Raw genomic sequence first — 13,486 nt, forward strand, 5'->3', positions numbered from 1 at the left:
GGCTTGGCTGCTGAGTGGATTAATCAACAATGAAATATCTGATAGAAGCATTCCATTCATCCTTACAGGTTATACTGACACCCAATATGTACATTGACACATATTAATGAGGAGTGCTGACCATCTGTATCACAGGTTTTATAGCAGCACAGACAGTCACTGCAAGCCAAACACTGAGGAGCCCAGGTCAGCCAAAACGCACAAAAACTGAATGAGGGCTTACGAACAGCCAGACAAAGCCAAGCAAACCCATGCTTCAAAGCAACATGATGGTGGACATTCATAAAACCGACAGTCTAACACAGTTTACCCTTTGGCAACAAGTCTCCCATGCGGGGAGTGAGGGGTCAAAACATGCCACAAAAAACAAAAACAAAAACAAAAAAACAAACAAGAAGAACTCTAGTTCAATATTCAATATTCAAATTCATACAGACAAGTTGCTAAGTAAAAACGTTTTCAGTACTTTTTTTTCTGCTGTCATAGTTCATAATTCTCTTGTTTTCTTGTGAGTACAGTGATGATAATAAACTGTTTTAGGCTGAATCACTTCCAGGTTCAAAATGAGTCATTGCATAGAACATTTGAATTGATAATTGCTTTCGTCCTCTCCTGTATCTGTCTGTGTGTATAGGTGTGTGTGTGTCCGCATGTGTGCACGTGTGTGTCTTTGCACAAATAGAGGCAGTGGCCCCAGCTTGTTAGTGAGATCATCTCGTTGGTGAATTGGTAACCTCATCAATCAGCAGGAGGTTAACAGGTCTATTTGGAGAGAACTCAATTAGCCTTGGCTCTGAAGTGTAACAGGGATGCAAAGTGTGTAACATGTGCAGTATGTGTGTATGCGTGTGTTTGCAGGAAATTGGTAGAGAGAGAAAGAGAGCGCGAGAGAAAGACAGAAAGAGAAAGTGAGAGTGTGTTCGTACCTGTCTGCATGCTCTTATGCGTCTGCATATACCATGCATCTTTGTACACGGTACTGTGATTGTAAACCCTCTGACAAATTGTATTACGGCTAGTTATTGACAGAAGTGTTTGATAATACCCTTCACTACTATAAACTACATTTATGTGCTATATAGCATTTTCTGCATGCTATTGCTTTTAAAAATTAATAAGCAAATTAGTTTGATGCAAGAAAACAGAGATTCAAATAAATACAAAGTGAAAAATAGATAATATAAATAAAAAGTTTTACCAAAGTAAACCACATAACAAAAAAAGTCACAGAAAAGTGATTCATTAAATACACAAAACGACAAATTTACATAATTATATCTCTTGTTTTGTCTTATGTACATACAGTAGTATACAGTGTAAAAACAAATGCATGACAATATGAACGTTTTCAAACATATGAGGTATACAAGTAAAAACGTACCGAATAAGGCTCTTCCATTCAGTGAATATATCAGGCAAAAAAAAGTGAAAAGAAACTAAAAGATGAGCCAAATCAATGAAAAGGATAAAGTCCCAGAATGCTCTGGGGCTGACTATAACGATGGCTTTGTGATGGCTAATAAAGAGCCGTGGCCATTCTTTCATTTGGTCCTCTCATCCGTGTGAATCTCACACATGTGGGCACACCGGTAGTAATTTCCCTTCCCTAAAAACCTACAGCTAATGACTAGCGGCATCTTCGAGGTGGTGAAAAAGTATTGATATGGGCTTTTTTTTTTTTTTTTTTTTTTTGCAGTTTTTCATTTGTGCGTGCATTCTCATGTCCACATTTACACAATGCATTCTGTAGACACTGAAACAACAACAAAATAAAAGACAAATAAAAACACATTCAAAGACAGGGTCATTTTCCCTATACTGGAATGTACTGTAGAGATCAGAGAAACCAAGCCTTGAAGAGTTTTAGCGGCGTCATCAGGTTGGTCGTCATTGTCGTGATATGCCAGTTCTGCTCCAGGTATGTGGTGCCTTTTAGGGCTGAGATTGGTCTCTTTGGTACAAGGTAAAACCTATGAAATCTGACTTCTTTTTCTTGATTTTCCACTGTGTTTTGCATGAAAATACTCTGAAGGCATCAAAGTAGAATCAAGTATCCTTGAAAGACATGAGTGGTGTCACATTAAAATCCCTGTAGAGGGCGCTGTGAGGCTTTCTTTATTGAGCTGCTTCAAAGGAGGGACACGCAAGGATGAGCATGCTGACTTTCCCCTATGATATCCACCTGCTTCAGTTCGTGGGGCTTTTACTGTCACACAGATCCCAGGAGGACTTTGTTTTCTTTTTTTTGAAAAAGGATGGGAGATATGACTTGCTCTTTCCAGTTCGCCTCATCCTCATTATTATTGACCATTATCCACCTGAAATAGAGACAATGGAAATGTTAATGTTGGCAGAAATAAATGAAACCTTAATGCACAACAGATGCAAGTTAATTTAAAACAATACAGTTAAAAGAAAATACCAAAAATTACATTAAAAAAAGAACATTTTTGTAAAAAAGCAATCACATAGTCACAGAGATTAAAGCTTTCGTTCTTCTGTTCATGTCACGACGCAGCCTGCCCACCACATCCTCCTTCACATGACACTCCAGCCTATCACAGCCCTGCTGGTCCTGGCAGTAATTCACTGAGCCACTGGGTCTGGTTTATCTCTACATTTCCCCTCTGAGTCCTCAGAGTGGCAACCAACAGAGATGACCGACACGGTTGCTGACATCAATCCAAACTCGACCGCAGACAGAATAAAAGCTAAATGATAGATCTTCACTCAAATAAGCTTCAACTTTGTCCCTGCGTGAGTTTTAACACAGGCAAAAGAGAAAAAAAGCGAGCTTTGAAATCTGCTTTATTTGCACTTTTGCAATTCTGCTCCATTGAGCAGAATTTGTTCATTCTACCATGTAATGAATTACAATGAGTCATGAATCTGTGTCCCTACATGTGCTCTTGTCTCTGTGTCTTGCGTGTGTGCCACTAAAGCCACGCCACAGTTAGCTTTCGCTGGCTAATTATAGCCCAGTGTGCTTGGCCCAGATTATTGGAGGTGTGTTTAGTTAGGAGGTAAACTATTCTAGTGCAGACCTCACATGTTCTTGGTTTCTGCCTCTCATCTCTGCTGCACAAACTTCAAGTGGACAGTAACAAAACTGTAAAAAAAAAAATGCACATGCAAAGAAAAGTTAATTAAACCAGCAACACATGCATGCATTCACACACAAGAACACACATGCACAGCATGTGAAAGTGACTTGCCGTTGGTCTAATGAGGCCTCAGATGTCTTCGCAATCATCATTCTGGGACCGTAGTTCTGTATAAGCCTCCACTTACTTTCAGCCCTCTGCTCAGGTCTCGTAACACCGTGCTGACGAAGGGATCGCCCTTATTTAATCCACTTCAGTCGTGCGCTCATGTCTGGGGAATTGAGTGCTGACAAGGCATCCTTTGATTCCACCTCTGTTTAGCAATTCGGGGTAAAGGAGAGGTACCGCGAATCAGTTCAAATATACAATCAAGACATTTAATGAGTCATCACTTCACTTGAGTCTTCTCATTATGCAGACATGGACTATGCTAATCTATGTAAATATACCCTGATAGAACACTTAATCCATTAATCAAAGTGCAACAGCATTTTATGTTTTCACAGCTTGGAGTGTTGGTGTACCCAAAAACCCCCAGAAAACAAACCTAAATGCATAAAAAATACCACCAACGATCAATCGCATAACATCTGCTGCATTTACTACATACAAAATTATCAAATCTTTAAATAAGTTACTATTATGACATGGTTTTCGACTGCTTAGTGGTGCTTTGACCAAAATAAAAATTGTTTTTTAAAAAGTCAAAGTCGACTTGTTACACTTCCCTTTCAAATATACACTGTTAAAATGTTGATGCTCACATTAAACATAACAAAATTCAGACAATGAGGCCAGTGTATGTGTAAGCAATTTCTAATTCAGCTTTTTTCAAGCAGACATTCAATAAATACATAGATGGAGCGTTAAACCCTTTAAATCCCTTTCAAACTTGTCCTAAAAGTAGAGATACTCACTGATGCATTCAGCATTCCTCCCTGTCCTCGAAAAAGTGAAATGTATTAAAGCAGTTTCATAGGTTTTTCCAGTACAAAGCTACCAATCCAACTTATTTCCACTCTGCAAACCCTGGAAAAAAGCAGCACAGTAGAAACAAAATGAACATGTTAAATAATAACCACACACATTTCCCTTTTCTAAGCAGTAAATATTCAAAATTCGGAAATGTTCCATCATTTCTGTTGACAGATGTCAGCCCGTCATCATTTCTCTAAAGCAATCCGTGCTTCTAACATAACAGCTCGAAAAACAACAAAAATGTACATATTTTTTATCATTTCAACATGTCTCTTATTAAGAACTACAGTTTCATTACCCTCCTCTCTTCAGTTCACCAGAATGAAGTGAACTTCTTCCCAAGGCCGGACAAAGCTGCAAGAATGACAAAACAGAAGAAGGCAAATATGAAAAAACAAGAAAATCCAGGAGCTTAGTTTTAGCTGTAATAAATTTCTCTGTTTTAACATACTGTATCATACCAAAACTAAACCTATAGGAAAACTCTATTTCAATAAATTAAAGTATTAATGAGAGTACCATCTCCCAGTTTTCCTGCTTGCTCTGCAGCTCCTCCTTGCAGGATTTTGGTGAGAACATTTTCCCCTTCAGCAGGTGCCTGGCCTGCTGCAGCGCTGCCTATACCTCCCGGTTTGCTACCGATCCCAACAGGAGCAGCCTTGGAGCCTGCAAACAACAACAACACCAAATCAAAATCATCATGTACCGTGTGCCATATTTTTGCCTGTGGCGCTGGCTATGACATCTTGACAGTGATACTATGACATACCAATGCCTGTTAGAGGTGGCGTGGCTATTTTGGTAGGCTGAGGTGCTATTGGGATTCCTGTTGTAGGTTTCATTCCTGTGGCAGCTGCTGCAGGTGTGGCTTCCATTTTTGCCTGAACAAAAATCAAGACAAATACTGAGTACGGGGAAACTGGAACTGCTGAGTGGATTTCTGAGTGAGTCACGTTGTTCTCACACTTGCATTTCAGCAACAGCATCAAACAACAGCTTTATCCATAGTGGCATTTGAAATAGTTTTTGAAAGCTGAATGGGACACACCAGTGCAATTCATTGCTTATAATTATTATATCATCATAAAAGGCTTCTGTGGATTATTTAGAAAACACAACTACTTAAAATATGTAGCCATAAAAACATGTCTGTTGTTGTATGTGGGGAAAGCAAGGCCAGGTGTAGCTCTACTTACCGCTGCAGGAGGTTGCCCTGCTGCCGACCCTACTCCAGGCTGTCGTCCCTGTGCTGGAGCTTGGCCAGCTTTTGGCTGCTGCTGTGCTGGTCCAGCCCCTGCACTTGTTGGTATAGGCTGGCTGCTTTGTATTTGGCCTTGCTGTAGCGGTTGCTGCTGCTGCTGCTGCTGCTGTTGTTGCTGTTGTTGCTGTTGTTGCTGCTGCTGCTGTGCATTCTGCTGATGGTGCTGCTGCTGAGCATGTTGGGTACCATCAAGTGGCTCAGAGCCTGGATGTCTCCCCGACTGTTCCTGCCCACCTGACCGCTGCTGTCCAGAATGGCCCTGAGAGGGCTGCTGTTGCTGTGGTTTAGGCCCTGTTGCAGTGGGATCCTGTCTCCGGGATGTTGAGCGATCTCCTTGTCCCCTCTGACTCCTTCCTGCAGTGCCATGGTGATGACCGGAGTCACGAGAGAAGTCTCCTGAGTTCCGAGGGCTTCCCTGGGCAGAACGGGAGTCTGCACCGGTCCTTCTTTGTAAAGATGAAGAGCTCCGGCCATCAGAACGGCCAGATGGGTCTTTGGGGTGTGTCCTGGAAGACCGAGAGGACCTGGAGTCTTCTGTGGTGTGGCGGGAAGAGCTGTGTCTGCCAGGGGTGCTGCTGTGGTGACGGTGGTCCCGTGGTGTGGAGGATGAGTGGCGTTGGTTGTACTCATCCTGTGGACCGTATTCCTCTGGAGGCTCGTCGTAATCATGGTAAGTATGTTTACTACGTCTGCCTGTGGACGAGTGACTCCCACTTCCATGATGTCTTGAGCGATCAGAACGGGCCTCCCGTGGTTTCTCAAACCAGTCAGTCTCCTCTTGACCCAAATGATAGGCTTTTCAAAAATCAATACAGACATGATCAGTCAATTTCAGTGGTATACATTGGCGGGTGGAGTAGCATGCAGACTGATGACATGCAAAATATCTGGAAAGCCATGCTCCATATTCCAGAGCCATGCAGATGTTTAAAAAAATGAAAGAAAAAAAAGCAGCATTCACGGCCCACCTCATACATAAAAACTATGCATGCAAAACATGAATATAAAACATTTTTGGCATTGTTTGTCAAAGGAAAAAAATTAAAAATAAATAAATAAAAATAAAAATGGTGACGTTCTCCAAACTTGGCATGCAGTCTTTTCAGCACACGGTAGAGGAACAAACTACAGCACAAATAATTCAGCACCAGTTACCTTCACTGTCAGAAACAGCACAATGCATGTCATCTACAAGATAAGGGTCATCTGGTTTATAGACATGACTCCTGGGCAGGTCCTTCTTATGATGGTCCTGTACATCTGGAAGTGAATGGCTGGAGCCGTACTGGTTTCTCACATCATGGGCTTCTGATATGCCAGAGCTTCTTCCCATGCCGACAGGCTTTCCAACCGGACTGAGCGGGCTCTCCTCTTCTGAATTCTGGCGCATAGGAGGCCTTCCACTGCGGCTGCTTCTCTGAGATCGCTCCATAGCATCTCTTTCATACGATTTACTCCGGTGCCCTGTGGCATCTCTGGAAGAAATCTTGTCCATACCATATCCTGTAGACCTGGACCTACCAGAGCTATACATGCGGTCCTCTTCCTCAAGACCTTCACGACTGGTGCCATAATATTTCTGCTGGTCGTATGCACTTTTCTTCATCCCGTAGGTGGCATCATCCTGAAGTTTCTTGGATCTGGACACCACTGTACAGGAACCCCCTGTTGATGTTGTCATTGTGTAAGAGGCAAGGTCAGACTCCACATCCCGTGCTTCTTCAATAGGGGAGAATTTAGAAATTTTCTGCTCCATTCCCTGCTTCCTGTGTTTACTACGTTTAGAGGAGACTACGGCAGGGGCAAGATTCTTGGAAGTTAATTTGTGGCTGTTAGAGCTGCTGCGTGATGAGTGTTTATAATCATCATAGTAATAGGAAGAGCCTCCACTCACTGTGGTGCCAGTGCGACTGTCCACTGTGGTCTGGTAACCTGTGGAACTTATAGGTTTGCCATAAGCGTCCACGGGCTCATCATCTGGCCTGCTATATGCACTTCCTCGAGCGGGGCCATTCTCACTGCGATACCGCCCTCCGACTGGATGACCCAGAGCATCTGTGGGTTGCCCACTGTCTTTTGTCAGCTCGCTGATGTCATCGATCATGACATAGTTCCTAGGAATACTCTGCTCTAGGTTAGAAGTGTAGAGACCATCTGTAGCATAAGCAGATGTGGGGCTCTCCACAGGATGAGTCAAGCCTGGCTCAGGTGGGCGGTATTGTCCATATGCGTTGCCATAAGCTGAACCATAGTTGCTATCTGGAGCTGATGTAGCCACTGATACTGCAGGGTTGCTGATGACCTCATAATTGGTGGGAAGCTTTTGTTCAAGGTCAGCCAAAGATGTTTGCCTTGGTCTTTGATGGACGGTGAGGATCTCAGCCTGGGGCTGATAGGAGAGGCCAGGCTGGTAGGAACTGTGAGTGGGATAAGGAAGGCTCTGTCCTGGCATAGGTTGAGCAGGTGAATGGAAGCCCTGGTGACCATGCTGTTGCATGCCCATGTCTGTCTGATAAGAGGACTGGCCATACATGCGTGAGGAATAAGTTCCCTGGTTCTGATATCCAGGGCCTGGTGGGGGATGTGGCTGGAATGTTCCAGGCTGGGGTGCAGAGGATGAAGGGTACTGAGGAGGCTGGAAACCTATCTGTTGGTAAGTGGAGCCTGGTTGCTGTGTAGATGTTTGAGGGTATGGATAAGACATATAAGATGAAGTTGAGGGATACTGGGAAGTTGCAGTGAGATCATTCGTAAACTGACTCAGTGGGGCGGTGCTGGGCCTTGTCAACAAACCATTAGCATCAAAGGTTCCAGTTGCAGCTGCCATCCTAAGGTTATTGAGCTCGCTGTCTGACATGTAGTCTCGGGCATCACCCATACATCGCAGGTAGGCCAATTCTCTCCTCTCTCTCTCCTTCACCATAGTCTCCTTTCGTTGCGTAATGCCTAGCTCCAAATAGCGTAGCTTGGCGTCAATCTCTTTTTCTTCTTCCTCCAGTTCAGCCTGCTGCTTACGAAGCTTCGATGACTCTTGTTCCACAGCTTTTAGTTCGCTCAGAAGGCCAGCCTTGGTGACACCCTGGGCGGGTCTTGGAAGGACCCTCTGGTGCATGCCAGGAGAGCTGTACATTTGTGCTGGAGTAACAATGGGAAGTGGAGTCTCCTCTGGAGGGGGGCTGGGGAGAGTCCTCTTTACTTTCCTCATCAGAGAGTTCTGCTGCTGCTGCAGGGAGGCCATCTGCTAGGAGGGGCAGATACACATCAGCAAACACGGAGCTATAAACAGAATGTGTTTATGTAAATTAAACTCATTACTGAACACTTAGTACTCATACAGAAGCTGCACACATCTTCATCTCTACACCGAAGCGAAGAACTATTAAGCCCTGTGTTTTGTCAGACTCCCTGACGTTAATTGAGCTATGTACTATGAGAGCCTGAACTTCATCAGTATTTTAATTAATATGGTTTAATTTCATTATATTTATTAAAATGTTCCACTGAAGCCAGAAAATGTAAGTGAAATTTTTCATGTTATGCCAGGTTAACGATTTTAAATAAAATGTTTAGATTTGGAAGTCAACACAGAGCACCACGCTATGTCACACTACATAAAAATGTTCAAATGTAACCATGTTGTTTATAAAACAGTAATATTAAAACCGCTGTTACTGTAATGAACTAAGCATTAGTCTACAAAGCTATTATCTTAAAATAACAGCTATTTTTCTAAATTTAGGGCCGATAAAAGTCAATGACAAAATTTTTGATGAAATATAACGTTGAATAAATTCTGTGTTTTAGCAGTTTAGTATATAAAATAAGCAGATGATGGTTAGACATACTTTTCAAGCTGACAGGAGAATAAAATGAAGAATAAAATGAAGCAAATGTCTTCTGATTTCACTCCAAATGTATTTTCAGAAAAATGCTAATTTTCCCTTTACTGCTTTGATAGTTGCTGTGGCTGGACTTCTTTTACAAGACATAAATATTTATGTGCAGCATGCAAGTAAGAACAGTCAAGCATAACAAATAAAACACAGTTTAAAAAGATATCTATGCTAGTCTTTTACTTACAAAACATTTGTGCTTCGTTGATCCATGATGGAGGGCTTTTTTTTTAGTATCCACAAGAGAATCGAGTATTAAACGTTAACACTAAAGATTAGAGGTATGAATATGAAAAAGACTTGGTCTAAGTGCAGAGCGATGTTAATTTACTTTGACCAGCTGCTAACAATTAGGGAGCGAGCAAGGCAGCGGTGGGATTACTTCACATTGTGTGTCCCTGTGGCAAAACTTCAGGGTTTACCAAAAATAGAAAACGTGGCAAATAGAGAGAGAGAAAGAGACAAACGGACTAAAAATGTATAAAGGGAGAAGATAGGGGAGGAGACGTAGCAGAAAAGCTTTTCTGATATTGCCATCTGCTCTTATGAGATCATTCTGGTACTTTGTCAATGCCAGATCCTGTGTGATTATCCATGTCCATGTCCACACAAAGCATCCTGCGACATCCTGGATACATATTAAAGGAAAAGCCTGAACCTTTGACCTTGCAGTCAGGGGATATACTGGCTCTGTTATGCAAATTAATATAAGAACTGTTATAATCACTTTTATCCTTTGATGGAGCATTTCTGTCCTGATGGGAGAGGTTTGACCAGTATAAAAATGATGTAGATGATATTCTATGGCTTTAAAAGTCTTCAAACCTAAATTGAGTTGATTTTCGACCAGTTTGTTGTACATCGCTCTCCACCTCCCTTATCAAAATACCAAATGAAGGGAAAATATTCTGGAAGAATTGTGTTCATCCTTCCCATAAAATCTCAACCTTGAAAATGAACCCCAAGGTGCACTAAAGCTGCTTTGACAGCATATGTTGGCGTAAACTATGTGTGCGTGTGTGTTAGAGTGTGTATTTTTTAACTCACGTAATGAAGTTTTAGTTTTATAGTGTTGAAAAGCACTATGTGTCTTTAAACAGCCCCCAAAAGGTGCTCTTTTTATTTGATTGTATCTGTGCTAATAGGCTCTAGTAATTGTAGAATAAATTGGTTTTAATGCGTAACACTAATAACCACACATTAGTTTAACTAGTTTCTAAAGTCAGATTTGTCTTGTGATTATACTCTTCAAACAGGCATTTAAATTTTTAGAATTCTACTAGTTCTTTGTTGTGTATAAACACTGATATGTTACATGCATGATAAACTCTGTTTAAACAAAAGGTTATGATTTGTACCTGACTGTTGGACACAGCTTGTTGGTGATATGGGGAGAACCTGGTCTTGACAGGGTCCTCTGATGTAGGACTGAGAGGCTTTGGATCCGACATCGAACGCTGCACACTTTTTATGGGTCTTGGCAGGGTCTGGTGGCGTTGGGGTGACTCGGCGGTGAAGGCCTTTTGCTGGGGCGTTACGTGGGCCTTGTTAAGCTTCTCCTGTGAGGCAAATGTTGTCTCTAGCATGCGATGAGGAGACAGTGGAGATACAGGGGAGTATAGCACTTGGGGAGATTTGGGGGGCTGGCGAGAATGAGACTCATTCTGTTGCTGCTGATAGCCAATTTCCAGGGGGTCTGGTTTCCTTCTCTCAAACTTAACAACTCCTTGGAGTCTAGGGGAGATTGGGTCAGATGTGTTTGCACCTACTATATGCAGACTTGTTGAGTAGGGGCTGATAGTTGTGGGCACACTTAGCTGAGGGACGACCACTCCCTGGGAATGAGACTCTGGTTCTGTCTGGCAGGCCAGACTCTCTCCTTTGTGCGTTCTTTCAGGAGCCGCAATGTAATGTAATAGGTCAACCTTTGAGGTTTCTGCCACTGTAATGTGGATTGCAGGTGAAACCCTGCCTAGTTGGTCAGGTTCTGTTTGGCATGATGAATCATTTGTGGTCTGAATAGCTATGCTTGCAGAAACCACTTTAGATGATCCTTCAGATTTAGCCTCACCACTAGATTCAGAGTGCTTGGATGCACGTGATCGCCTGCGCCTTACGGGCTGCTGGTCCCATTCTGCCTGGTCCTCCTCATCAGTCTGTACACTGCAGTCTGCAATTCGTCGAGTTCTCCTGCGCCTGTTCATGAATCTTTCCTCTCCATCTTCATCATCTGTTTGCACACAGCTGTCTGTAATCCTTTTCACAGAGTCCTCCTCTGAGCCATCCCTCAGCCGAGGCATGGAATTCTGCTTTTTCATAATCTTAGAATCAACCTGTTTGTCACTGCTTTTTAAAGACATTTCAGAGGCTGAACTATGAATAGGTCGAGCTGCCACCACGGCTTGGACCAGCTGTCCATCTTGCCAAAACTGAACACTCTGTCCATCTTGCTGAATAACTCTACCACTTTGGTCACAAATAATAAACCCTTGAGGGGGACCTCCTCCAACAACAACCCCTTGCATAGCACCTTGGGCAGATGTTGCTGCTGCTGCGGCTGCAGCAGATGCAGCGGCAGCTTCAGCCGCCGCAGCTGCCGCTGCTGCCTCCACTGCTGCCGTCTTTTGCCTTTTCTGCTCCTCCAACTGCTGCTGGAGCTGCTGCTGCAATGACTGGATTTGCTCAAGCTGCATTCTCTGTTGAGCTAGTTGTTCCCTTTGCATAATGAGCTGCGTTTCGCGCTCAGCTTGCTGCTGCTGTAGGACTTGCTGTTTGATCGTCTGCAACTCTTGGATCTCACGCTGAACCAGGAGCTGTTCTTTTTCTCTGTGACGCTGAAGCTCCATACGATCTCTTTCGAGCTCCTCTTGCAGACGTAACTGTCGTAATTTTTCTAGTTCAACCCGTTCTCGTTCTAACTGCAGCATGTGCTCTTGTTGCTGACTCAGTCTCTCATCTTCCTTACCTTTCTGAGCATCTGTGGGTGGAGAAAGTTTGGAGCTTGGTGCTTGTGCAGAACCATGTGGTGGTGCTTGCGACTGACTTTGCGGCAAAACTAACTGTTGAGGCTGACTGACAGGTTGTGCTTGAGTTTGGGTTTGAGTGAGGGATAAAGGCTCAGTTTGAGCAGGTAACTGCTGTGCCTGCACTGGCTGGACAGTTGGAGGCTGGCTTTGAGCTTGAGAGAGAGCTGTAATACTCTGTGATGAGAGCTTAGCGTGGTCTATTTGATGATCAGCTGTTGTGTACATCCCAGTGGCAACAACACTTTGTACTGCAGTTTGTGATGGTGCAATTGTTGTAACTGTTTGTGGAGCAACTGTTGTTAAAGGCTTTCCGAGGTACATTGGAGTTTCTTGGTGGGAGCTGCTTACCATGGGCATGCTTCCTGATGGTGTGGCAGAAGTTTGATATTGGTTTGGAGGAGGGTATGAATATGCTCCCTGCGTGGACAAAGGCATCCTGGGAGTCAACTGAGGCAACCTTGTAAGACTAGCCAATGGCACAGCAGTCACACCTGTAGGGTACGGTCTGTAAATTCCTCTCGGCATGGGGCGCAGGACAGAGGCAGGCTGTGTAGTAATTGGCAAGGTAGAGGCAATGGGAGTATTTATGGTAGAATATATCATGCCATCACCTCCCCTCAAAGCAGCAGGGTACAAGGCGCGTATACTAGCTTGTCTAGCATTTATTAGATTTGTTAGGGTTTGGCCATTTGCTGTTGGTCTTCCATCTGGTCCATAGAGTAAATTTGCCCTTATTGATGCTAAGCTTTGCTGGAGATTTAACCTTGCTAAAGGTCCACCCCTTCCTGCCCCATATGGTAATTCTGCGTTAGTTCCATACCGGTTCCCATACTGATCCACTGTGTTAAGAGCTGCACACATGCGACTGATCTCCCTGGCAGTGGTCGCACTATACTGAGCCAAATTGGAGTCCTGTGATACTGTTAGGTCACGTGAACTGTAGGCATAGTCTGAACTGATATTTGACATGGAACCGTATCGGCGAAGGGGTAACGAAGGGCCTCCAAGATCTCCTTGGTGACGCAAGTCTGTGTAGGAACCATACTGTGCTCCCATGCCAAGGTATCCACCTTCATAAACCTGATTTATACTGCTAAGATCTACTGCCATACCACCCTGGAGATTACTCTGGTAGTGGCTAGCATCGGTCATGGAAGGCAGATTAGTATCCGACATGGATGGCTGTATTCTTCCTGAGGGAACTATGGGTGTTTGGTATGCTTT

At 43.5% G+C, this 13,486-nt stretch overlaps 1 protein-coding gene across 1 annotated transcript in view; it reads right to left on the minus strand.

Moving 5' to 3' along the window:
• Window positions 1–3,227: 3,227 nt before the first annotated feature.
• bsnb (bassoon (presynaptic cytomatrix protein) b) overlaps window positions 3,228–13,486 on the minus strand; it is a 74,371-nt gene continuing 64,112 nt past the window's right edge. The window contains 9 exon segments of the mRNA XM_039612244.1: window positions 3,228–3,417; window positions 4,022–4,133; window positions 4,381–4,436; window positions 4,602–4,748; window positions 4,852–4,963; window positions 5,279–6,138; window positions 6,499–8,581; window positions 10,595–11,625; window positions 11,713–13,444. Coding sequence (XP_039468178.1) covers window positions 4,396–4,436; window positions 4,602–4,748; window positions 4,852–4,963; window positions 5,279–6,138; window positions 6,499–8,581; window positions 10,595–11,625; window positions 11,713–13,444 — 6,006 coding nt within the window. The 3' untranslated portion in view covers window positions 3,228–3,417; window positions 4,022–4,133; window positions 4,381–4,395.

The sequence above is a fragment of the Oreochromis aureus genome, linkage group 5 (genome assembly GCF_013358895.1).
Source record: "Oreochromis aureus strain Israel breed Guangdong linkage group 5, ZZ_aureus, whole genome shotgun sequence".
In the NCBI taxonomy this organism is placed as follows: Eukaryota; Metazoa; Chordata; class Actinopteri; order Cichliformes; family Cichlidae; genus Oreochromis; species Oreochromis aureus.